At 38.9% G+C, this 23,339-nt stretch overlaps 1 protein-coding gene across 14 annotated transcripts in view; it reads right to left on the bottom strand.

The window, feature by feature from the left end:
• Positions 1-23,339, bottom strand: part of GTDC1 (glycosyltransferase like domain containing 1) — a 504,344-nt gene that overhangs the window by 91,243 nt on the left and 389,762 nt on the right. For 13 of the 14 annotated variants that reach the window (XR_009740792.1, XM_061438708.1, XM_061438717.1 and 10 more), the window contains one exon: positions 8,206-8,315. The exons of the other annotated variant lie outside the window; for it this stretch is intronic. Coding sequence is in view for 12 of the 13 variants with exons in the window: in XM_061438708.1 (XP_061294692.1) it covers positions 8,206-8,315 (110 nt within the window). In the remaining variant the exon portion in view is untranslated. The remainder of the gene's footprint in view (positions 1-8,205; positions 8,316-23,339) is intronic. 14 annotated transcript variants of the gene reach the window in all.

Genomic DNA, 23,339 nt, shown 5'->3' with positions numbered 1-23,339 from the left:
GCTAAACATCCCCTAGGGGTGAAGGGCAAAACCACTGCTGACTGACACTGTAAGCTTTTCAAAATGCCATCACCATAAGTGATCATTAACTCCATTCCCACAGAGCCCAGCTCGACTTTGTATGGACTGCTGAATGGGACACAGGTGCTCAATGTGCCTGCAGACACTAGCTGGGCTGTCTTCAGCAAGAAGACTATGAGCAGTACTCTCGTACTTATTAAAAGTTATTCATTCAACAGGGAAGACTCACCCAGATATCAGACCGAGACAGATATCTTGGGTAGGGAGCTATGGTGTCAACAGCGCTTTGCATCAGCTATTTCTGCTCTCTCCCATTCTGGGCTCAAAGCAGGATTGCGTTTCCTGGCCCGCTTAGTGTTGGGCAGTACTCTTCAACAAGTTCTGGACAAAGATTGGAGTAGAACCCTTTGTCACTTCTGGGCTTCCCTGGTGGCTCAGTGGTAAAGAACCCGCCTGTCGATGCAGAAGTCTTAGATTTGGTTCCTGGGTCGGGAAGATCCCCTGGAGAAGGAAATGGCAACCTACTCCAGTATTCTTGCCTGGGAAATTTCATGGACAGAGAAGCCTGACAGGCTACAGTCCATGGGGTGGCACAGAGTCGGACACGACTTGGTGGCTGAGCACGCACACACGCAATGTCACTTTTAGGCCAGAGCAGTAACTTGCTAACGAAAGAACCTCCCAGCTTTCTCTTCCACCCGGCATAGTAACAGGTAATGCTTGTGATGGTGAAGGCTTGGGTCTCTTTCTATAAGGTTAGGTCCCTGAGTGACCATATGAGTAGAAGACTACTGCTCACCTGCAATAAGTACATAGAATAAATAAAAACATAAGTGTTAACTGTTTTAAGCCACTGAGATTTTTAAGGCTGTTAGTTTAGCATAATTTAGCTTATTCTGATTGATGTAAGAGCTGAAATATGAGAACAGATTGAAAAATAGATTTAGGTTAAATCAAGGTCATTTATATGAAAACAGAAAATATAATATAGAACCATTTAGAGCTTCCTTAAGTCTTAGGGTTCTCTATTTTCATTCACTAATTCTCTAATATTTGGAAATCATTTCAACAAAGGTTCTTATATACCTGATACGGTATGTAAACATTATTCTATTACATTAGACTTATTCTTCATTCATTCAAATAGTATTTATTGAACAGTAAATATATGCCAAGTATTATTTGGAATATCTTTCCACTTCATATTGTTTTTGACACCTTTCTTGTGATGAAGACAGATGGCAGAAAGAAGAGGGAGTTCACTCTAATGTCTGAGGAGTGATATATTTAGGAAATGAATCTGAGGCTTTGTGGGGGTTCTTTGTTTGTTTTTAAACTTTCCATTTGCATAGAAATTATTAGAGAAAATGGAAATGATTTCATATGTGTAGCCAGGAATTTTCCACCATTATCACCTTCTGCTTTCTTACTTATAAAATAGGGATAATTTTATGGTTTCCACTTAGAGGATAATGGCAGAAAGGTGGACTGACAAGGTTTGAATTGTGGATTGAAAACTGGATGGATGTGTGATTTCAGGCAAGTGACTTAATCTCCCTGTTTCTTACTTTTTTCAGCTGTAAAATGATACAACTGAGCTTAATTTACAGGGCTGTTGTGCATCTGAATCAGTTCTAATGAGGTGGATGAAACTGGATACAGAGTGAAGTAAGTCAGAAAGAAAAACACCAATACAGTATATTAACACATATACATGGAATTTAGAAAAATGGTAACAATGACCCTATATGTGAGACAGCAAAAGAGACACAGAGATAAAGAACAGACTTTTGGACTCTGTGGGAGAAGGCGAGGGTTGGGATGATTTGAGAGAATAGCACTGAAACAAGTAGATCACCATATGTGAAACAGATCGCCAGTCCAGGTTCGATGCATGAGACAGGGTGCTCAGGGCCAGTGCACTGGGATGACCCCGAGGGATGGGGAGGGAGTTGGGGGGAGGGCGTTCAGGATGGGGGACACATGTACACAAATGGCTGATTCATGTCAATGTATGGCAAAAATCACTACAATATTGTAAAAGGAATGAGCCTCCAATTAAAATTAAATTAATTAAAAGGAAAAATAGAAGGCAATGCACAAGGGGCTTCAAACAGTACTTGGCATGTTTTAAGTGCTCTAGGAACTGATGAATAAAGCACTGGAGTTGGACTACTTCTGTGATGCAAACATCACAAAAGATATTTTGCTTTATTCACCACTTCAACCTAAACATCTCGTTTAGTACTTGGCATAAAACATACAAAACCGAGACTTCCCTGGTGGTCCCATGCTTAAGAATCTGCCTTCCAATGCAGGGGATGTGGGTTCAATCCCTGGTCAGGCAACTAATATCCCACATGCCTTGGGACAACTAAGCCCAAACACCACAACTAGAGAAGTCGGCGTGCTACAACTACCGAACCCGAAGCCTGTGCTCCATAACTAGAGAAACTCCCGTGTACCACAATTAGAGAAAGTCGTGTGCTGCAACAAAGACCCAGCACAGCCAAAAAAAAAAAAAAAACAAACAGAAAAACACTTACTGAACACATATAGGAGTAGGGATGAGAGGACTGACTCCTATGTTCTACTCCCAACCTTGCAGCAATCTACTACTGCCTGTCTCACACACTGTGCTCAGCTCTGAGCACTTGGAATAGTCACTGTCCTAGGTCATGCTCCTCTTGTAAGATGAAAGGATGATACAAAAGAGCCATAAACTATGTAGCTATAAATGAACTAGAATCAATAATCTTACTCTATCACATTTTTCAGAAAAAAGGATGATACAAACCTTGCAACAACATAATTTGAAAACATACTGTGGTTTTAATATTTTCAAAAGGAATTTAAAAGAGATTGCTGCATCAAAAAGGGCAGTAAAACTCATTGGTGCTAATGCCATTGCTCAGAAATATGTTACCTTTTCCTACAAGCTCTGTGGAGAGGGAAGGAGAAAGAAGTTGAATAAGGAGTAATTAATGTACACATTTTCAAGTAGAGTAAGAATAAGTCCTGGAGATCAAAAGAATAGCATAGTGGGGACTTCCCTGGATGTCCAGTGGTTAAGACTCTGTTTCCATTGTAAGGGGTGCAGATTTGATCTCTGGTTGGGAACTAAGACCCCAAATGACCCATGGCCAAAAACAAACAAACAAACAAACTCTATGCATGGTGATAATTACACAATTCTGTAAATATACCAAAAATCTTTGAAATGTGCAAGTGAAGCAAGTGGAGTGTATGGTATGTATATTATAATGCAATAACAATTTTTTTTAAAGTACAGCATAGTCATTATAGTCAACAATACTGTATTATATACTTCGAAATTGCTTGAAGACTAGATTTTACATATTCTTATCACAAAAAAGAAATAATTATGTGGTGTGAGAGAGGCCTTAGCTAGAACTACACTGATGATCATGTTGCAACGTGTAAATGTATCAAATTATCACACTGTACACCTTAAATGTATACAATGTTATATGTAAATCACACCTCAAGGAGAAAAAGAGTAATTAATGGCCCTGCTGTCATGTATTAAACCTGTCTTGGTTTTGCTTGTGAAAGACAAAATTTGACCCACAAACAGTATAATCAAAGTGATTTAAACTTTCAAAGACTCAGTTTTTCCATCTATCAAATGGGATAATAATACATACTCCGCTGGGATTATCATGAGCATTACATGAAATAACTCAGCAAAGGACCAAGCAAGTAGCAAATATCTGCTTCTATTCTGTCAACAGGAGCAATGAACAGCATAATAATAACTATTTTTGCAATTATTTACAAGAAAGCCACTTCCTCACAAATGTTAACAGTGTCCAGAGTTATTCTTCTGGCTGATACTGCATAGTTTCAACAGAGAGAAGTTGGTGTTAAAGTATGGGTTTTAGATATGCTAATAGGGCACCTGGAAGAGGCAGCAGGCAAAGAAATGTATACCTGCTTTTGTTGTTGTTGCTGTTTTGTCACTAAACCCTGTCTGACTCTTTGTGACCCCCATGGACTATAGCCTGTCAGGCTCCTCTATACCTGCTAGGTAACCCTTTGTGTGAAGTGCTAGATGGTGAGTTGTGGGAAAAAATGTTTAGAGAAACACTTGGGTCAGAAAACAAGAAAATGGAAATGCAGTATAGCACAGTGGTTAAAAATACTACATAGTTATGTGACCTCACTTAACGTCTCTGTACCTTGGTGTACCTCTGTACCTTAGTGTAGTTTCCCCCACTAAGAAAAATGGAGATAGTAATGCTGAACAAGACTGCTAAGAGGTTAAAGATTTAACATTTATAAATGGCTTAGAACAATGCCTGAAATACACCAAGTGCTATATTAGTGCTTGTCAAGCCCGAACAGTGATGCAAACAACTGAAGTTACACGAAATGTCCTGTTAGGAAACCTCTGGAATAATGACTGCAATGTGGCCATCTAGGAGCACAACCTGGAAAGCCATCAGACTCATTCATCAAGCCAACAACCCGCGCTCTTCTCACGTGCAAGGTGAAGGGCTGCAGCCTTAAAGAGCTGATTCACATTGGACGTGACAGATGGGCCAGAGGCGAAGGCAGAAGGGAGTACCAGTTGAGACTGGGAGTAACAGAAGTGTGTGCATAGGTGACAGGACTCTTCCTGTGGTCATCCACAGCATCCCACAGTGATCCACAGCATTCATACGGAAGTGTCTCCCCAGGGCAGGGCTCCCTGAGGCGCAGGCTGCATCCTGTTCACCGTGAAATCCCTCTTCCAAGGTGTTCAATAAGTATGTGTTGAGGTCAGGCCAAAGTGAGTAAAAGATTGAGCCTGTAATTACTGAGCACTCAGTTCTCAGGCCCCTAATTGCTTCCCATCCCACTTTCAATCCCCACGATGCTGCTCTAAATTGCTAAACGGGTGGGAAGGGAGAGCTGTGATTCCAAAAACATGGCCCTTTGAGGAAAAACCTAGTCTTCTTTGTAGTGGTGGCTTAAAATTACCCAACAGTGAAGCTGGCTGAGAAGCCCTCTGCTTAGTGGTATTCTCCAGCCACTTTCTTCAGTTCATCCACAAACATCTCAATACTGGCAAAAACGAGACTGAAATCACCAGCTCTGCAAATAAGCTGATTTTTTTCTTCCTTCTGTCTCGACAGCCATCCATCTACCAAATTCTTTTCCGTGTTTTCCTTGAGAATCTCTCTCCTAACAGCCCTCTCACTAATCTTTCTGCCACCAACCACCACACTGATGCTGAAGCTGAAGCTCCAATACTTTGGCCACCTGTTGTGAAGAGCTGACTCATTGGAAAACACCCTGATACTGGGAAAGACTGAGGGCAGGAGAAGGGGATGACAGAGGATGAGATGGTTGGATAGTATCACTGACTCAATGGACATGATTTTGAGCAAACTCCAGGAAAGAGCGGAAGACAGGGAAGTCTGGTGTGCTGCAGTCCCTAGGGTCACAAACAGTCGGACATGACTTAGTGACTGAACAAAAACAAACCACCTCACAGAGCCCATGCTTGGATGACTCTGCAGTCTTACTGTGATTCTGCCTACATATCACTGCAACAGAAATCCTCCTAAAATACAGGTTTCATCATATCTCTTTCCAGTTCAAGACCAAGGCTCCCTATTTTTTACCTTTACCTAACCTACTTTGCCGGAGAAGGCAATGGCACCCCACTCCAGTACTCTTGCCTGGAAAATCCATGGACAGAAGAGCCTGGTAGGCTGCAGTCCATGGGGTCGCTAAGAGTCGGGAACGACTGAGTGACTTCACTTTCACTTTTCACTTTCGTGCACTGGAGAAGGAAATGGCAACCCACTCCAGGGTTCTTGCTTGGAGAATCCCAGGGATGGGGAAGCCTGGTGGGCTACCGTCTCTGGGGTCGCACAGAGTCGGACACGACTGAAGCGACTTAGCAGCAGCAGCAGCAGCAGCAACCTACTTTGCAGATCCTCCATACTTTGGCTCTACCCTGTCTATGTATTACTTACTTACTAACTTTTGTATGCAGAATCTTCTATTCTACTTAGGAATCTCATAGCACTAATCCCTGAAATTGTTCTCTCATTTCAGTATAATATCTGTAATATTTGCTTCTCCATGCTTTTCCCATGTTGCTTCCCCTTTTGGGATCCTAATCCTAATCCTCTGGCTATTCAAGTGCTAGCCCTTCAATTAACATTCTACTCTAAGTAAGCCACATGTGTCAGTACTCATGTATAATTATATTGTCCTGTGTTTCCCTTCCTGTTTCCTCTGCTTACGCAAAACTGTTCCTTCTTTAAGAACACTATAAATTGCTTGAAGGCAGGAAGTTCACAGTATTTCTACCTGTTTACCCAACACTCAGTCACTGAGTTCCAGCCTTGTGTCAGGCACTGCACTAGGCTTTGAGGAACACTGATGAATGAGATGGTCACAACCCTTGTCTACCCAGCACCTATGTTCTACTTTGTGTTTGTGTGTATGTGTGGCAGTGAGATAAGAAATTTCACAGAATTATATGATTAGAAACTAAGGAAAGTATCATAAGGTAAAAGTACAGGGTGCCATGAGACCATGATAAAGTTTCACACTGAAAGAAAATACACAGAGCTGAGATCAAATGAATAACAAACAAATAGGCAAATGTCGCAGAGAAGGCAATGGCACCCCACTCCAGTACTCTTGCCTGGAAAATCCCATGGATGGAGGAGCCTGGTAGGCTGCAGTCCATGGGGTGGCTAAGAGTCAGGCAATACTGAGCAACTTCACTTTCACTTTTCACTTTCATACATTGGAGAAGGAAATGGCAACCCACTCCGGTGTTCTTGCCTGGAGAATCCCAGGGAAGGCGGAGCCTGGTAGGTTGCCATCTCTGGGGTCTCACAGAGTCGGATACAACTGAAGTGACTTAGCAGCAGCAGCAGCAGGCAAATATCCAGAGGTTTAAAGAAGTTTGGAAATTTAGAGGAACTAAAAAGAAGCTGGTGTCTACAAGTGCAGGGGGCAGAGGATGAGCCATATCAGATGAGGCTACTGAGGTACAAGCTCGGTGTACTTCCTCACATCATACCAGAATCACAAAGTACTGGCTAAGTGAGGGTAACGTTTACATGGTCCTTAAAGGAAATGGCAACCCACCCCAGTATTCTTGCCTGGAAAATCCCATGGATGGAGGAGCCTGGTGGGTTACAGTTCATCGGGGTGCAAAGAGTTGGACACGACTGAGTGACTAATACTTTAAGAGTCATAGAGCATGATGATAGGAACTTTCCTTGTCTGCATACTTGGGGTTTGGGTTTCCCAGGTGGCTCAGTAGTAAAGAATCTGCCTGCCAATGCAGGAGATGCAGGTTCCATCCCTGAGTTGGGAAGATTCCCTGGAGAAGGAAACGGCAACTCACTCCAGTATTCTTACCTGGGAAATTCCATGCATGGAGGAACATGGTGGGGTATAGTCCACGGAGTTGCAGAGAGTCAGACAAGACTTAGCAACTGAGAACCCACTCATGCATACTTGGAGTTTACAAAAAAAAGTTGAATATCCAAAACTTAAAAAACATGAACATTTAAGACCTTAGAATGGTGGTCAAGATTCCCATCTTCTGACACAGATATGCTCAGTGAGGATGCAGGGTGAAGGAAATGGTTCAGAAAAAGCTCCCTATGGCATTAGGGATGAGAAGATTTGCTGCTATCAGCTTCAGATTTCTGTTTGCTTTCTCAAGTTCAATTAAAAAAGCATGGACCAATGACAGCTATGATATATATCTACTCTGCTTTACAAGTTTGATGCCAAAATGCTTTACACAGGCCACCTAACAGATGGTAATGTATTTCAGCCATTACCAGAGAGAGTAGGATTCAAACCAGTGACCCTGAGGTGAGAGGTGGTATATCCAATTACAAATTCCCACTTTCCTTAACTGTTAAGATGCCTAAAGCAATATATTTTATTTACATCAAGATGCATTGTATAAACTATATTTGATAAAAGAGATGACTTCATGTTCTCAACTTAAATCAAAGAATGCTTACTTAAGTATTTTTTTAATTGAATCACACTTTAATGCCATCGTATAATCTTTTGGTTAACAGTGCTCATCTTGATTATTCTAACAAAGGGAAACATGGAAATTAATACTTAAGTTGTAGAGCTTATATCATCTATAAAAATACACACTAGAAAATACAAGAGAGATACCTGGGACATCTGTGAAGGTTTCTCCAAGGACAGATACGTGGAAATTGAGTCCTAAGTCCTTAAGATGCATCAATACCTTAAAAAAACTCTCTGGATCTTTATCATGCTCCCTGGAAGTAAAAACACAAAATATAACTTGTGATATCTTAGGGCATGTATTAGGAAAAGAGTTTTCACTTCTCATAGGCTCAATTCTTCTCCTGGTCTACTGTTAGGAGAGCCTCTGGCATCAGAGCAGAGATCTTCCCCCACCCTTATACTGTAGCATTATTGTTGTGTGTGTTCATGAATCTAACTTTGTCAGGCTCCTCTGTCCATGGGATTCTCCAGTCAAGAATACTGGAGTGGGTAGCCAAATTCTTCTCCAGGGGATCTACCCAACCCAGGGATTCAACCTGGGTCTCTTGCATTGCAGAGAGATTCTTTACCATCTGAACCACCAGGGAACCCCTAACTTCTCTATCATGGATTGAAATTCAGTCCTATCAAAGTTTTAAGGTTCTGCAGCTTTTCATTAAGGAAGAAATGTATCACGTTTTTCACATTTTGGGGTTAGAACAGAGAAAGTCTGGGCTTCCTGGGTGGCTCACCGGTAAAGAATCTGTCTGGGATGCAGGAGACACCACGGGTTCGATCCCTGGGTTGGGAAGATCCCTTGGAGGAAGGCATGGCAACCTGGCAGGCTACAGTCCATAGCGTCGCACAGAGTCGGACATGACTTAAGTGACTGAGCAGGCATGCATAGAAAGTCTAGCGTATTTTCCTTTCTCCTAAAATGGTTAATATTCCACTTAACACAGGTTTTTAACAAAAGAAAAGATCAGTCTTCAAACGACAATTCTCTACTGATCATGAGAATATACCAAAGATGCTTTTCATTTCCGTGAGTCTGAATACCTCCCTCTCACATATTACTGAGTTTCTTTGTGTCCACAAGGAACACACAATTTAGGGAGTGAGATTACAGACTCTCTCACTAATCTCTCATTTTAAATAATTGAATGGAGAATTATAAATACATCAAAAGGGGGTAGGCCTGAGTCTAAGTCTGCTGAGTATTAACTTAGGAGTGGAGGTTAGTCAACACATAAAAGAATAGTAATAAAGATAATTCTTTCATTTATTAGAAGCTTTGAAAAACATGGATTATTTTTGTTTGTTTAGCTTGTCAGTCTTCTTTGTAATGACAGAATGAGAGGCTAAAGGACACTAAAATTAAAAAAAAAATTCACCAATTCAAAAAATCACACTAAAATGGAATGAGTTATTTTTTACATTCTAAGGTGTGAATATTTCAGTATTTCTTGCAGTTAATTACACTGTTTTAAATTATCTTATTTCAGACAGATGTGGACCAGATGTCTTCAAAATATTTGCTTTTTTATTTATAATTCAGAATTTAAACTTATTTTCTATATTACAGAGGAATAGTTATATATCAGCAATTGAATTTCTCATTTACCAACTAATTATGTAAAATAAATCTGTAAATTGATCAAACTGCTATATGAAATATGAAAATTACATCATTCAGGAAATCTCATGAAAAATGACATCTGCAACCCTAAATGTGTTAATTCACAATTCAGTCAATATTTTCAGTATCAAGAATTAAAACAAATGCATCTTCTGATTAACATTTTAAAACGGCATTTATAATCTCCTGGAATTGTAAGATCTTATAGAATTAGAGTTCTGTAACAATTTATTTTAAGCTCTGTATCTCTCACTTTGATTTGCTTCAAATAACAAAGAAAGCAGTGGTAAAATGTTCATTGCTTTTTAAGATGACAGGTATTACATACATGTACTATTGGGAAGTTTTGGGGGTAATTCTCATATATTCTACTGCAATGGGCAAGAACAAAGATTTTAAATATTTAAAGAATACCCCATATGCTATCTTCAACCACATCGATCAAATAGCTGCCACCTAATCTGTAACATAGGTTATTTTACTCTGGAAATACTTAGATGAAAAGAATGGAAACGATATAACATATTTTAAAGAGGGAGAAACACTACAGGGAAATTGAGCCACTCGATTCTCTAAATTTTTCATTCTGAGTTACAAAAATTTTCACTACGGTTCCTTAAGAGAATATCTATTCTAAATATTTTCTGCTGCTTGTTTGTTTGTTGGTTTGTTTGTTTTGTATTAAAATAAAAGTAGATGCAGTTTGGAATTGGAAGGATGTTTAATTGGGTAGAAGCTGTAGTTCTTAAAAAATTCCAATGTGAATATTTTCAAAGAAGTAGGATCCATGAACCTATATTTTCAGTGTTTCTATACAAGATAAATGCATGACAATCCTACTGTATTCTTAAGACATTTTTTATAGGTGGAAAAAAGCTTTCATATTCAATAGTCACTTTGCATAAGAACACAAAAGAGATTTGTAGAGATCCCCTCTCTTTCTGTTTAAACTGTAATATATAGATGAATGTAAGGTGAGATTTTTCTTCTGCATAATTATCCCTCAGAAAAAGAGGCATTTTATCTAAAGTCCTTATAAAGTCTCTCATAATACCAGGCACTCTCTCACTTTATTTTTCACAAAGTACAGTTTAAGGCAGTTGCCTTAAATCTAAGACGCCAACTGATTGAGAATTTTCAATAGTTTTAGCAGTCCTTCACTTGATGGGACCGGTAAAAACAGAAGTCAAGGAATTTAATACGGAGTTAGTAATTATTTTGGGAGATATGACTTAATAATTGAAAGTACTGTTGAAAACAAGTATTTTAAAGATCACTAAAAAAAGTATCAGAGTAAGTGGTTACTAGAGACCATGAGTAGTAAGTGGGCTTTTAAGCTGGAGGAAAGATTTCCAGGGACGGCATCATATATTCTCACAATCTTGTACCCCAAAACTACTTAGACTAAATTCCAGATGACAGGTGGTAGAAACATACCAGCTGCCTGAAAAGGTGGTACCTTTCTGATGTCAAGAACGCATGGGAGCTGAACTAAAACTGCTTCATGAACTATAAGGTTGAGAAAAGAGAAATACTTGTAAAAATACTCTATGCATGATATGTGTTTTAAAGTATTATTTATGTCTAGATTAGTGCAATACATATTATAAGTAGACACTTGACTATTTCATCTATATCTTTTTCAGTTTACATAGTCAATTCAGCTGAAGTTTTCTTGGTTTTCTCTAGACAAACAAGAAGTTGCCTACTATTCAGAGGATCATTAAAGACGTGAATGGATATTTAACAGCCATATAGCAAGGCCTGGATATATCAATGGCAGATCTCAATATATTCTGTCAACAGAGAAAATCATTGCAGATATCCAATGAATTATTCATTGATCTTATCCTAGCACCCATGATATTAATGAGCCCATTTAGTAGAATATGTGAATCTGTCTCAAATTCTTTTCTAAGAAATCTAATGTGAAATTCTCATACTTATGATTTTAGCGTAAGGCATGAAATATAGGATGGAGGATTTAAAAATAATATTTTAAGGGCCCCTTTTTGTGAACAGCTGACAAGATTAAACACATTTTTATAATATAGTCAATTCTCTATAACCACATTTGTAGACTATGGATTCCTAAACACTCTTTTGCTCTTATCCACTGTTGGTAGTAATATAAATTGCAACAATATTTTAGAGGGCAATTTGGTAATGTACATAATAAGCCTTGAATTATACATAATTCTTACTATAGTAATTCCAATTCTAATTCCAATTAGAAAAATTACTCTCTGAAATAAAGAGATGCATAGAAATTCAGACAAGGTAAGTTTTTAACAGCATTGTTTATAATGGCAATGATCTGTAAACAACCTAATGGGATGATAAAGAAATATATTTTGAGACATACATATGATACAATACCATGCAGCCATGAAAAATAATTTTGCAGAAGTATATTTTTTGATGTGGAAAATACTGTTAAGTAAAAGGGAGGTGATAGAGTACCAGCTAAACTATACTGAAATGTTAACAGGGTTTATGTGTAGGGGATATATTATAAATGTCTTTTTTTACTTGTTTTCTATCATTCCTTTAATAAGTCTTTTTTATATAAATCATTTTAAAGCTTTAAGGAATCACCTCTCTCTAAGATTCTGCCATACAATTGTATTCGTAAAGGTTTTTGCCTAACTCTGCAGCATTTTCAGTATTTACAGTGGCACATTTACTCATTGCCTGTGACACTTCCATATTTGACAGCTGCCCATCAAGCTATCTTGATTCACCATAAAACATTCTAGAAGATGAGTCAGAGTCCAAGTCTCCCAACAATTCCCACATTCTTGACTAGGTAAGAATGAAACAGTCTGGCTGGGAACGCATTCCTCCGCAGCCCAACTATGGCAGAAGAGACCAGCACAGAATATTTCAGGCTTACTGGAAGCAGCAGATATAGCAAGAACAGCTTTTATTCCCAAATATTATTCAGAACATTTGAAAAGCATAAACTGTTTCCATGTGTTTTTTCTTCCTATATCTGTTCTCTCTCTGTCGCCTTTCCCATTTAGTTTTTTTAGAGCTAAATTTCTTCTTATTCTTAACATTCATTCAGTAAATATTTATTGAGGATTGCTAAGTTCTCCATACTTGTCACTTATACTCAACTGTTACCCTTTCCTGTTTTCCCACATAACATTATACTTATTGAATGCAATCACTTTGATCTAGTTCCTTGCCTTGCCTGGGAAGAAACCTGGCTCTTTTCAGATGCCATAGCTTTCCCATATCACTCTGGATTGAGAGGTCCATGAGGAAAAGATAAATGATGCCTACTTTGTTTACTACTAAGTACCTAGTGCCTTGCTAGTGGAAGGCATTCCTTGTATGCATCAATATCCAGTTCTTCTCTTCTTCTGGGCACACAGAAGACTCCATATTCATCCCCTTGAAGTAGGAGAGGCTACGGGACTAGTTCTGACCAATGGATTGCCAGCTAAGTGATGTGTGTCACTTCCAGGCAGAAATTTCTAAGAGCAGTTCTGGACAGCACTTTCTCTGTTGTAGTGATCCTTGAAGAGGTCTTATATCAAGACGGTTAGGAAAAAAGACTGAAGTGATCTGGACTGCTACATGGAGAAGAGATGCCCAATAAAGCCATCTAAATAAACAGCAGACTTCTTAGTTAGTGGGAGAATTAAACTTCTGTTGTGTTTAAGCAAATGAGATTAAGGGGTCTTTATTACTTCAGTATAAGGTGGCCTATGCTGATTAATACATTATCTGTGGCATAAAATTAACTGCTTTAAAAATATCTGTTGAATGAATAAAGGTGTAGGAAAAATGATTTACATTTGCAGAGCTCCTGCTATGTTTAGGGTCCTACACTAGGCACCTGATCATAACCTTAAAGCCTCTCAACCAAGTGGTCATACAAATATAACTATTCCTTCATTCACGATCACACAGAAGAAATTGCATCTGCATTTGAAATCATGTCAAATTACTCTAAAGTCATTTTCTTTCTTCTGTACAGTTTTCGACTTCTTCCTTTCTTTCTTCCTACATATAAAGAGAAGGAAAAGAGAGCTGGTGCCTTCAGTCCATGGTATTGTTTCCAGATCATCAAGCAATGAACAATTCTTAGATTGCTACTTGAAGTTAAAACCCACTGGATAAGATGTGGCAATAAGAAAATGGGGGAGTAACATGGGATTATATGATCTCTCCAACATCATGGTTTCAAATTTCTTCACCTTTTCTTATACCCTCCATCTTTGCTTCCTTGTTATGAAGTACCATGTTACTTTCAAATTCAGTCCTGTGTTCCTTATTCCAAAACATAAGGCTTCTGTCTGCCACCCTGTGCTAGTTGTTATGATCACTTACCTCTCTATTATCCTTTGATTATCCCTCTATCTGTCTGCCAGCAATGATCAGTTTTGGCTTCCTGCCACAGGTGCTGCCTCTGCTTTTAATATGGTGCTTTGAATAGAATTCAACAGATAGTCTTATGAGGCATCAACTTCTCCACCTCTCCCTCCCTCTGATATCCACCAGTGCCTTCCTTTCTCTAACTCCACCAGCCCTTTCCACCATCATTTAGTTACAGGTGACTAGAGCCAGGAATATTCACTATGGCTTTCTCTGAATGTTATTCACACTGCATTCTGCCCTTTACTTTCAGAGGAAGAATGAAGTGTACATTTCAGAGAGAAGTGGCTCTGCCACTCACCAGAGATACGACTATTTATTTGTATGTTGTATAAACTTGCACAGCCTCAGTTTTTTCATCTTTAGACAGGGGTAAAAATAATATCTACATTTAAAATGTTGTTAGGGATGAAGTGCCTGGTACTTTGCAGGTACACAATAAACTCTCATTCTCTTCATCTTTGGTATTTGTGGCATTTCAATATTTTAGAAATGCTAACTAGTTTAGTCCATCTCCCTGCCATCCCAAAATATTCAAGAAAATAAGATGGTTATGTTCATTACTTTGGGGAAGGTATGACCCAGAGGAAAAGCCTCCTAACCCCGACAAAAAAAGGGAGAGTCTTTTTGGCTGGTCACAGGAGCAAAAGCCTTTGCAGAAATGGTAAGGGCTTCAGACAGGTACAAGTATGTAAGTAAAATGCCATGTGAATGGAGCATATACCTTCCTGCACCAGGTCAGTGTTCCACCTCCAGACAAGAAAAATGGAAGACTGATGGGGCAGACTTGAGGAGAACAGAAGTGTGAGAGTCCTCGAGCCATGCACTGCACTTCGTGGGTGAGGCAGAAGCATGACTCCAGACAGTGAATGTCTAAGGGTATGCACACAGTACTGGGGACATTTGTGAGAGACCCGGGTTGGATCCCTGGGTCAGGAAGATCCTCTGGAGAAGGAAATGGCAACACACTCCAGTACTCTTGCCTGGAAAATCCCATGGATGGAGGAGCCTGGTAGGCTGCAGGCCATGGGGTCACAAAGAGTCGGACACGACTGAGCGACTTCACTTCACTTTCACTGAGCCATGCAGGCATCAACTTGGAGCCAGGATTTCCTTGAAGGTCATGGAAAAATCACAGAGCTACTGACAGACTGATAGAAGCAAGGGGTCCCTCAGCAGTGGCCTGAGAGAAATAAGGACCAGGAAAATGGAAGACAGAGAGTCTTGAATGGCTTGAGCTTTCCATCACCATATTGAAATGGGCCATTGTACAGAAAGTAAGTCACAGAAAAATACAATTCTAATTTATGCATATCAGGGTTTCAAGCCATCTGCACATTCATATTCTCATCTTTCCTTTCAAGAGCAGAGGCAGAGATGTGTGCCTTTCCACATCCAAAGTCTGTTAGAGCTCTAGATGTTCTACCTTGTATCTTCTTGAGAAATCTGCCTTCTCATGGTCAGTTTCCTTCCTAAAACCTGTGATCCTATTCCTTCCTCCACAATTTCTTCATGTGTATCTTGGGCATTTTTGAGCTATCCTTTTGACCTGACACCATTTATGGACAACAACAGTTCCAATAATATACTCCTTCTGGGTGACTTTTCACAGATTCTTTCATCTTAGAATACTAGCTACATCCTCCTTTCTTACTTCCTGGGTCTTTCCTACATCTTCGCTACCATTCTTTCATTCTCTTAGATGAAAATGCTCTACAACAATACTAATACCCACCTGTGTCCACCTTCATTCTCATTTCATATTTCCTCCTACATTTGATACGACTGACTTTCTTAGAAGCAATCCTAGCTTGGTTTCCAAATAGTGTATTTAGACTACAACCTAACGACCTCCTCAATGAAATCTTCCCACTCATTCCATCCAGCAGGCCACCCAGTGAAAACCAAATTCAAGGAATCATTTTTCCCAGTAGGTCTCTCAACATGATTCCCTTTTAAACCTCCCTCTGCTGAAAGTCCAGACCCCCCAGGTTTCTGCTGAACAATGATTCCCACTCTTCCTGGATATTGTAGACAGTAATTTCATTCAGCTGTCTAACTTGTCAATGACCTCTCTTTTTCTACAGTTTTTGCCAGAAAGCCCATAGAAACCCATGACTCAAATAACTGGTCTGCCATGAAGTGTCTTAATTAAGATAAACTGGGTCTTTCCCACTCTGGGGATGTTACTTAGCAGCTACTGTTACACATACTTTTAAACCATCACAATGTATGTAATTACTTCCTCTCAGACCTGGGAGTTTCTATGGACCTAAGCTCTTTCCTCAACTCATTACTAAGTCCTTCTGTTTCCCTCTGTAATAACGTTTCTCCTTGTCAACTGTGGTGACCTGGGCTGTAATTTGAGACTGAGTAATCATTTAGATTTTCTTTTGGACTATAACATTTCCCTCAAGAGATATGTAGAAAATACATTCAGCTCTCAGTGTGCGTGTCTGACTCTTTATAACCCTATGGACTGTAGCCTGCCAGGCTCCTCTGTCCATGGGATTTCCAAGCCAAGAATATTGGAGTAGGTTGCCATTTCCTCCTCCAGGGGATCGTCCCAAACCCAGGATTGAACCTGTGACTCATGTTTCTTCTGCATCGCAGGTGAATTCTTTACCACTGAGTCACTGAGGAAGCGCACATTCAGTCGCTTACTGGTTATTCTGAGAACTACTCCTGTAGTAGTGAACTTTCTCTTAGGAGAAGACTAGGAAATTCTTTGACATTATTGAGAATTGTTGTGTTTCTACTTCTCATAAAGGAAGATGCATAATTTTTGTTTCCTGCTTTACCCTGACTTCCAGGAAGCTTACAGTTAAGTTTTCACATGCTCAATCTCAGCATCGGTCAAATGGAAATAACAGTACCAAAAAATATAATAGAAAATTTGAAACTCATTGGATGAGCACAATAATAGGATATGGCAGAGAACAGAATCAGTGTTCTTGAGGTAAACAGAGTTTACCCAATGTAAACAACAGAGAAAATGGACAAAAAGAAAAAATAAGAAAGAACTGAACCTCAGGGAGTTGTAGGACAGGAACAATTTCTTACAACTGTGTGTGAATCTATAATTATTTCAGTATGAATTTCAATGATAAAAACGCATGTCCATTGCATTAAATTAAAAATAATTCTGAAATATATGATGTATGCACTGAAAGCCCCTGTTTTCTGATTCTCCTGATTCTACTCCTCAAACGTAAGCACTATTAATAACTGGTGAGTATGAGATTACTATCATTCTGCACTTTCCATTTTCACTAAATACATCACATACATCTACATACGTCAGTGCATATAGATATCTAATTTAATAGTGTTTATCTAATATTTCACAATTTAAAGTAAATTCTCCTACTAATGGACATTTACGTTAGTTCTAATTCAATGATATTTCAAACCATACATCTAGTTCTTTTTATAACATTTAAATTTCTCTTTTGTGGAATCTTATTTATTCTTGTTTTTCCTGCTACCCAGCAAATGTAGCCATCTCAAATCTCTAACGATGATCTATTTCCCCTTTCCTACAATGTTTACATACCTTATTGAACGATAGTACTTTCAAAGTTTCTCCTACTCACTCTACTATGTTGTAAGTTCCCTGAGGGCAGAGCTCACCCTCTGTTTACCCTGTATTCCTCCTGTGCAGAATTAGGCCTGGCATATAGTTTAAAACAAAGCTGGCGGAGGTGATGGAATTCCAGTTGAGCTATTTCAAATCCTGAAAGATGATGCTGTCAAAGTGCTGCACTCAATATGCCAGCAAATTTGGAAAACTCAGCAGTGCCCACAGGACTGGAAAAGGTCAGTTTTCATTCCAATCCCAAAGAAAGGCAATGCCAAAGAATGCTCAAACTATCGCACAATTGCACTCATCTCACACACTGGTAAAGTAATGCTCAAAATTCTCCAAGCCAGGCTTCAGCAATACGTGAACCATGAACGTCCAGATGTTCAAGCTGGTTTTAGAAAAGACAGAGGAACCAGAGATCAAATTGCCAACATCTGCTGGATCATGGAAAAAGCAAGAGAGTTCCAGAAAAACATCTATTTCTGCTTTATTGACTATGCCAAAGCCTCTGACTGTGTGGATCACAATAAACTGTGGAAAATTCTTCAAGAAATGAGAATACCAGACCACCTGACCCACCTCTTGAGAAACCTATATGCAGGTCAGCAAGCAACAGTCAGTACTGGACATGGAACAACAGACTGGTTCCAAATAGAAAAAGGAGTACGTCAAGGCTGCATATTGTCACCCTGCTTATTTAACTTACATGCAGAGTACATCATGAGCAACACTGGGCTGGAAGAAACACAAGCTGGAATCAAGATTGCCAGGAGAAATATCAATAACCTCAGATATGCAGATGAAACTACCCTTACGGCAGAAAGTGAAGAGGAACTAAAAAGCCTCTTGGTGAAAGTGAAAGAGGAGAGTGAAAAAGTTGGCTTAAAGCTCAACATTCACAAAACGAAGATCATGGCATCTGGTCCCATCACTTCATGGGAAATAGTTTGGGAAACAGTGGAAACAGTGTCAGACTTTATTTTTCTGGGCTCCAAAATCACTGTAGATGGTGATTGCAGCCATGAAATTAAAACACGCTTACTCCTTGAAGAAAAGTTATGACCAACCTAGACAGCATATTGAAAAGCAGAAACATTACTTTGCCAACAAAGGTCTGTCTAGTCAAGGCTATGGTTTTTCCTGTGGTCATGTATGGATGTGAGACTTGGGCTGTGAAGAAAGCTGAGCACTGAAGAATTGATGCTTTTGAACTGTGGTGTTGCAGAAGACTCTTGAGAGTCCCTTGGACTGCAAGGAGATCCAACCAGTCCAGTCTAAAGGAGATCAATCCTGGGTATTCTTTGGAAGGAATGATGCTAAAGCTGAAACTCCAGTATTTTGGCCACCTCATGCGATGAGTTGACTCATTGGAAAAGACTCTGAAGCTGGGAGGGATTGGGGGCAGGAGAAGGGGACGACAGAGGATGACGTGGCTGGATGGCATCACTGACTCGATAGACATGAGTTTGAGTGAATTCCGGGAGTTGGTGATGGACAGGGAGGCCTGGTGTGCTGCGATTCATGGGGTTGCAAAGAGTCAGACACTACTGAGCGACTGAACTGAACTGATAGTTTAAAGTTATTATTCTGAGTTGACTCTAAATCTAGTTCATCTCTCATGAATCTAATATTTTTATTGCCACCAACTATAAATTACCTTTTTAATTATTTATATAATGAGGTGACTACACAAGAGTCTTCACTTGGCTCTTCCAAAGACAACTCATCTCTAATACTTAAAAACTGAACTGCTGCCTTATCAAATACAGCATTAATGACTGAGCTCCTCTCTTGTACTGACACGTCTTCATCCACCCAATGTTCTAGGACTCAAGCATGATTCATTTCTGAACACAAAGAAGCTGTGTCCCAGTAGTCCTGATAAGCAACCCATAACCAATCTTGCCATTCTTCTCATACAGAAAATTTAAGACTTCCTTGATAATCTATTTTTATAGTACAACGTTATCACTTCATACTTGACAACTCCAGTGAATTTCAGACTCTCCCTCTGCCAACTCAGCCTCCAGAATAATTCTTACATTTTCTTCTTCTATATGACTTTCCCTTTATATCTCTTTTCTGAAGTGTGTCCTAAAAACCATTACATTGAAATTAAGCCCCTCTAGCCAACATTCAAATATTTCAATCAACTCATTCCCTCAAATGAATGTTGATACTCAATCATTCCCATCCTCCTCTTTTTTTTTTTTTTTGCTGTTTTCCATCCACAGCTCTTGTGCCTATAATCCTGAGTCTGGAAGACATCTCTGCTCCTCTCTCCCACTCCTTGCTCACCGTCTCCTTTACTGACTTTGACTTTACTATTACTGGTAGTCATTCATCCCTGTGAAATCCCATCTCCCTTCGAATCATGCAGGAACATTTATAAACTACTGATGATTTCATGAATGTGTTCATTTACATTATCTCAAAGTTGAATCGTATGTTGTCCTCTTACAATTAGTCTGAAATCTCAACCACAACAGTGAAATCCTTTGACTTTAGAGATCTTTGGAGTGAGTGAATGATAGCTTCGTCATGGCTGAATACAGATAGTTACATTTTTTAAATTACAATAGGATAGGTCTATGAAATGACATGAAGGATCATGTGGTTTTTTTTAAAATGGAGGATTAAACATGGCCTGGATTATTAGATGCCTTTCACCCAAATGAATTTCAATTCTTAATAACAGGTTTTCATATTCCATTGTGGACATTTTGTCACATCTAGAAATGACAAGGTCTTCAATCATCTGGCAAAGAATCTTAATTTGAAGAGAAAAATCTACTCCAAAACTTCTGATTTGAAAAATGTTAAAGTAGAAATGGGTAGAGCGACTCATAAGAAATTTCTCCAATGGGAAGAAAAATGCTAAAATCTTGTTCATTTTATATATTTTGTCTTATTTCTAGACTCAAATGAGACTGCTGTGTTTTTTTGGCTGACACAGAGATCTCCTAGAAGAGACATCTCCCTTACTCAGCAGCAACTGCGAAGCATACCAGATTGCCATGGCAATGACTGTGGGAAAGGAGGAACACAATATGGGATGTCTGTTCTACAAAGACCTGCTCAAAATGACGTGTTCTTGTTGCTGCATATGTTGCATTTTTTCATCTCATAAACAGTATTAATTATGTATCTCCTCTCTTCTCCTACAGTCTCATAAATGAAATAAATCTGTATTATTCTACTTAGTCCCATAGCATAAAAGAAAAAAGTTCAGACCCGAATTTCACTACCCAGTCTTTTGTTGCTTATTATTTAAAGGTATTAAGAACTACTCATATTAGGTGCCAAAGTAGACTAATAATTTATATGGAAAAGAATAAAAGACTCTGAATATGGTGACAGCATCACATGCTCAAAATTAACTATATTGTTCAAGAAATGACTCTCCAAAATGAGAAGCCTCATGAACCAAAGTCTTAATTAGTTAAGTCTACTGATTGCTAGTAGGTATCAGAACAATTTATTTCTGGTCAAGAATGGATAACAAAGTCAAGTATGTTAGTGTATTTGGTGAGAGTTCTTTCTGATTAAATAGTCTGCTTTAGTGGTGCCTGTAGAGCTGAAAGAAGAAAAAAAGATGCTTATTGGAAGCTAATAATAATCAATCTATGACTATATTACTAATTGTGTGTTTTATCAGAATAAGTGAAGTAAAATAGTTTACATAGATGATAGAATCTAGTGAAATAGTTAAAAAATCTTAGTTCTGATATTTAGTAGCTGTAATCCAGGACAAATTACCAAACCCGTATGAGATTTAATTTCTTCATCGTAACAATCTGGCTGCTGCTGCTGCTGCCGCTGCTGCTGCTAAGTCACCTCAGTCGTGTCCGACTATGTGCGACCCCATAGACGGCAGCCCACCAGGCTCCCCGTCCCTGGGATTCTCCAGGCAAGAACACTGGAGTGGGTTGCCATTTCCTTCTCCAATGCATGAAAGTGAAAAGTGAAAGTGAAGTCGCTCAGTCGTGTCCGACCCTCAATCATGTCCGACCCTCATCAACCCCATGGACTGCAGCCCTCCAGGCTCCTCCGTCCATGGGATTTTCCAGGCAAGAGTACTGGAGTGGGGTGCCATTGCCTTCTCCGAATCTGGCTAATAACACTCAGTTCAACGAGCTGCTGAGAGGATTAACTTAGATGATGTATACAGAACAATTTTCAGTGCCCGGGAAACAAAGAATACACAATAAGTGATGGCTGCTATTATAACTACTGTTATAATAATTATAATCATCATTGTGTTAGTCTTCATTTATAGAACTGGGAATTTAAGAATAGTCTAGTGAGTTTGATAGCCACTATAACTGGACAAAAAATAAAGTTTGCAATACTTTACCATCAGTTATTTCTAGTACAAGCAGAATGTGTCATTGTCGAACTTTTCAAGTTTACCTTGATAGTTACACACAAAGGCATCTAAAGTGTCAAATACGTTACATGTGCAAATAATATCATAAGCACTCAATAAATGGCACTTATCATCTACAACACAGTTATTAATACAAATGTGATTAAAAGTAAAGTTTGTGTATAAAGGCACACATGTCCTTAACTGAATTTGTCTTCTCAGGACAGTATCCTTAATTCTGTCAAATGACACCATTAATCTTGTCACCAAACCCACAATTAGCTCAGACACCCTCACAACAATATATTAATCCTGAACCAACATCATATTACCACCCAAGTTTATTTCTCTTTTCTTGATATGGTTTAGATATTCCTTCCTAGAACTATTGTAACATCATATCAAATCACTTTCCTAAATAATTACAACAGAAATTGGACGAATCAATGGTCATTTACCCCCTTCTTCACTTGGATGTTATCCAAAGGCAACAAGGAGAAGTGGAAATACAGTGCAAATGTAATCTTCTACAACAGTAAGACATAAACCCTCCTGAACCACACAATAGATGGAAAAGCAGCTCAGAATAACGAAGATCAAACAGGTGGACAGGTGGAAGTGGGATGGAGGAAACCCCCTGCTTCTTAGGGAGAGCTGGCAGAATGCACTTCTCCCAGGGAAGAGTGTGCCATGTATGCAAGACCAAAATCCCTCCTTAGCAAAACCTCAACAGGGTTTGTGGGCTGCTGGTGCTAAGAACTTCCCTGTGCCTGGGTCCATCTTGAGAAACAGAGAATGAAGTTTAAGAAAGAGATAAGACAGAGAAGGCGTTTTTTGCCAAGAAGTAGTCTGTCTGACAATCATCTTTTCCGGGAGGATTATGGAATGATATTGGCTGGTACATGAAATAATTTTGTTCCTGACTACATAACTCACTCATTTTTATGGATTTGAATGGCACCAGAAATTGAATTTCCCACAAACATCCTAAAATAAAGGTAACCTTTTAAAAAGGTAAACATTACAAAATCTGTCCCTTCTGCTTTAGACTCAAATTTTATGGAATTCATTTTTACAAAATGAAATCTATATCATACTTTCCAAATGAGAACTTACCCAGAGATGCAGTAGTATGTGTATATTCATTTATGACAATATTTTCATTTAGGAATAAGTTCACACATATTCTAGGAACAGTATTATTTAAGATCAAAATTAACTAATTTTTCATTTCTTTTGCAAAGAGTTTCTTCAATATTTATTCCAATTTGACTTAATATTATTATACTTTTAATACTTTTTCAGTTCCTTAA

The sequence above is a fragment of the Bos javanicus genome, chromosome 2 (assembly GCF_032452875.1).
Source record: "Bos javanicus breed banteng chromosome 2, ARS-OSU_banteng_1.0, whole genome shotgun sequence".
In the NCBI taxonomy this organism is placed as follows: Eukaryota; Metazoa; Chordata; class Mammalia; order Artiodactyla; family Bovidae; genus Bos; species Bos javanicus.
This window is presented reverse-complemented; position numbering and strand designations above follow the sequence as displayed.